Below are 4,235 nucleotides of genomic sequence, written 5' to 3'. Positions count from 1 at the left end.
CAGCAGGTAAAGGGGCTGAATTCTTCTTGAGTTTCACAGAAGCTTTAGCTTCTTCTTCTGATTGTTTTCCTTCTCCTTCTTCAGCGTATTTTTTCCTTTTAACCTGGCGATTTGATCTTCTCTTCTGCATGCAGAAGAATAAAAATAGAGGTTTTATCAAAAACTCCCTCCAACATAATTGGCAAGGTTTGAGCCACTCCAAGCAATACTTCAGCTAGCTCTAAAACCAAAGGCCAACATCTGATAGACAACATAAAGCAACTGAATCACAGAGGGACACAAGTAGTCATATACTAGTCAGCTAACACTTGAAAACACTGCAGTCTGCTTTAGAGAACCGATTGTCACAAAAATAAAATCAGCAAAGTAGAACAGTCTCTATGAAATAAATCAATTATATCAAACTTCACAGCTAAGCAGCGTTCTGTTTAGGAAAAGCCATCGCTGGCCGCAATACACTGTGATCGGCTGGAGAGGAACCGGCTGTGAACAGAACAAAACTCAAAATCCCACGGACATACTAGCTTCTGCACAGGAGATATTAAGTAACGGTAAGATTGCAGCACAGGAACTTTCCTCCTGACCGTTAGATTCAGCCCTTGGTCTGGCTGGTATCTGGTGCAAGACCTAGCTAAAACTTAACAACCACACTAAGTATTTTAATAACGTAGAGTAGTAACACTACATATGCAGCAAAAAACATAGAATGGGCATTACCATTCTTTTGGAGAAGCTGGGACCGTGCATATACAAAACTACTCAATCAGCTTTCCCCAGTAACGTGGCCAGATTAGCTACTCTTTAATAACAAGTGAGTGTGTGAGGGGTGGGATTTCAGCACAAAAAGAAACTTCAGTTTTAAACAGAATGTCACATTACAGTTAAATCAGCAATAGCTTGCTGACAGAAGTAGATTTTTTTCCCCAAAATGCCAGCTAATAGGAGCAATGCAGAATAATGCACAAATTATGAACAAAGTACTAAAACCCACGTGCAAGTTTTACTCATCAAGTGTTTGTTGAATTTTCCAAAACATTATGAGGGATTAGCTAGTATCGTCAATCCTTCTCATGATGTCTTTTCTTAAAGTATGAACTGATTAACAGAACATCAACAGATATACGTTCTGCAACATATTAACAGATAATCACAGTTGTTTGAAAAAAACAACTTTCCCTGAGCTGAGAAGCATGGTCATCAACAAATGCTCGAAGGCGTAAGATGAGGCACAAAGTACCACACATTTTTCTACTAAATGAATCAACACGTTTAAGGAAGACACTGTGAAATTAAGCATACAAAATTAATTAGGGAAATAAAAAAAGACACACACCTAGCCCCCAGAGCTTAGAAATGAATAGCTACTTTCAATGGGAAAACAATGAAAATGTTCGAAAACTAATGAGAGAATGAATTAAGGAAATAAAGCAAACTCCCTTGAAGCCAGAGCAGCGCTGTGACATTCTGCAGTACAGGTTTTTCCTAACCCATGCCACCCCTCCCTTATCATCTCTACCCTCTGTTCCCTTCACAGCATGACCACGCAATTTGATGATACTCCCTTACATGCACTAGAATTGAAGATGACCCTTGTCATGCTAAAAACCAAGTATCGAAAAAATCAAAAGCAATGAGAAGAAAACAAATTACCTTTAGTAGTTTGTGTTATATCTGTCAGCCTACAAATTCATATCTACCTATACAAAACACTACTGGTAAGTCACGGTACTTCAGAACCACCAAACCTGCTCTCACCTCCTTCGATGTACTAAATGGGCTTTCTATATCCAGATTTCCTGAGAAATAAGTAATCCCATGTTCCCTTCCAAGTAACCTTACCTAAGACATGCTATCATATAAATAAAATAGAAGTCATGCTGGGAAATGCCTTCTGATCCTTCCCCCCTCCACCCCCAGCATTACCATCTGCAAAATACTAGAGGTTAACTGAGTATCTCATAACGGTTTTTTGACATTATCATCAAATAACGCAACTAATTTTTACTCAGCAACACCTTATTTTGAATATTGATTTCATGTCTGTGAATGAAATTGGCAGAGGACACCAACCTGGGCATTTCCAGCACATAACTTTACTTTTAATGGAGCTTGCCCTATAGCAAGAGAGTTATAACTCTGTTACTAACATAAGCATAAACACAATATAATCTTTTAGAAACAGTTCACTCTTCTTTGTGCGTAAGTTTTGTAAATAATTAACTGTGCTAATTATACCTGGAGAGTGTACTGAAAAAACTGCAGAAAGTTACAAGAGAGATACTGCTCAAGGGAATGACCCCATCACTTTAATCACTTCCTTCAGGAGTATTCCACAGGCTCCCAGGGCCTATCAGCACACTGACTGCTGTCTCTGCAGCCAATTCTTCCAGTTTCTACAGCAGCAGAGCTCAGAAAAGTTACTAAAGTTTGAAATAAGCCTTTCACATGTTCTCAAAGAGCGAGTTTCACTAATAAACATCCCTTCTATTACGCAATCTCTGCATTTTCCCCACAAAGTCATCCAAAGGAAGGATCTGCCATCACAACAGATGAGCACTTACAGCCTCAAATCTATGGACTTCTGTACTGAAAAGCAACTGATAGATGTAGGGCACTGATGTCTCACCACAGAAAGGGGACTCTAACCTGTAGGATTTTCTGATTTTCACACGGGAGAAGTAGCTGATAACATATGGATTCTATCTGTGAGAGATAGCAGTGAGAGTGTAACTGCCTCTGTGTCAAAAGGAGTACAACTTTCTGAAGAGAGAGGTAAAAAGACCTGTAGAAACAACACCACACACAGATTTAAAAGGGAAAAATTCTGACTACCTACCTGTGAGTCTTCATCTTTCAACTGCCGCTGTGGAGTCTGCTTAGCATCGGATAATTCATCTGAAGATTCATTTTTCCTTTTCTGCTTCTTACCCAGTGTGATGATTAGTTTTCTGTTAGGAAAAAACCCAACATAAGTGAATGCCACATAACAGTCAACTTCAAGATTAAAAATAACAACACATCCACCAGCAATTTCCATATTTTTCTTCATATAAAACCGAGGAAGCACCACTGTCTGAAAAATGAAAAATATGTCTCAAAACAAACAGCCATAACTTCACAGGAGACAGCATTTCCTACTACTGTCACTGAGCTTCTGTACAAGTAAGCAGTTACCTTACTATCGCAATAGTCCTCTGTATCATACATTTTAGATCTATAAATGAGTAAGAGAAATGCAAAATCCAACATTTAGTCTATCCGATATCAGTAAACTACACAAAGTTTGCATAAATAGCACATGCAGATGATGATGACAGTACATGATTTATCATAAACAGTTTATGATTGTAAAATATATCTTCTCTTGTTTACTCAAAAAAATTAACTGTGGACAACAATCTAAAATCACTCAAAACCGTCTGACATGCAAAACTTCTATGTTTAAATAAGTCACACAATGATAAAAATGAGGGAACTGCATGAATCCTTTTCTGCCCTTTAAAAACAGTAGAAAGAGAAGCTGTGTTCAAAACCCAGTAGTTTTATCTGTAAGAAGTCTTCCAACCTCTCAGAACGTTAAAAACCAACACTGTGCTGAATAAATTAAATCCAATGAAAAAGCACCGATTATTTTTTTGTTCAGATTTGAAGGTTACACTGTAAATCACAATACCAATGTGATCTGATTTGTTTTTAACTAAACAGTGTCAAAATATTTATTTTTTGAAATTCGAGATGTGCCAGATAATCTTCTTTAAATACATTTTCAGTGGCATAAGCATAGGATGACAAACTATCCAGCAAATTCACAGATGACGAGCTGTCTCAAATATATTTTACACAGTATCTAATTATCAGATCTGTGTAACAGAAAATGAAGTAACTGTTACAGCATACAAGCCTCCTCTGCCATTTTACAGAACAATTTAAATACGTTACTTTAGGTTTTATTTTACACCAGAGTAGCATCAAAAACATTGAAAAAACCCTGAGGAGAAGATGGTGGCTGAAACACTTGTATCTCATTTGTTTCTCTTTGCAAGTGTCCAAGGAAGAGAACGACCACATGTTCACTACGTTCAAAACACCAGTCCACACAGAAAATGAAAATCTTCAGTTACCAAAAAACACTATGGATTGTTTAAATAACATGGCTCACAAAAAGACTGTAGGCACATTTTAAGCAGCAATGCAGATTTTCACTGGTTTGGAATATTTTACCACTTGGTATGTTC

At 37.4% G+C, this 4,235-nt stretch overlaps 1 protein-coding gene across 1 annotated transcript in view; it reads right to left on the bottom strand.

Moving 5' to 3' along the window:
- Positions 1 to 4,235, bottom strand: part of CHD9 (chromodomain helicase DNA binding protein 9) — a gene marked incomplete at its 3' end in the record, with an annotated part of 71,161 nt that overhangs the window by 35,361 nt on the left and 31,565 nt on the right. Inside the window, exons 3-4 of the mRNA XM_010183438.1 lie at positions 2,837 to 2,948; positions 1 to 124 (exon numbers count right to left, since the gene is read on the bottom strand). The exon at positions 1 to 124 is cut by the window's left edge and continues 41 nt beyond it. Of these exons, the coding sequence (XP_010181740.1) occupies positions 1 to 124; positions 2,837 to 2,948 (236 nt within the window). The remainder of the gene's footprint in view (positions 125 to 2,836; positions 2,949 to 4,235) is intronic.

The sequence above is a fragment of the Mesitornis unicolor genome, unplaced genomic scaffold (genome assembly GCF_000695765.1).
Source record: "Mesitornis unicolor isolate BGI_N332 unplaced genomic scaffold, ASM69576v1 scaffold36864, whole genome shotgun sequence".
Lineage (NCBI taxonomy): Eukaryota > Metazoa > Chordata > Aves > Mesitornithiformes > Mesitornithidae > Mesitornis > Mesitornis unicolor.
This window is presented reverse-complemented; position numbering and strand designations above follow the sequence as displayed.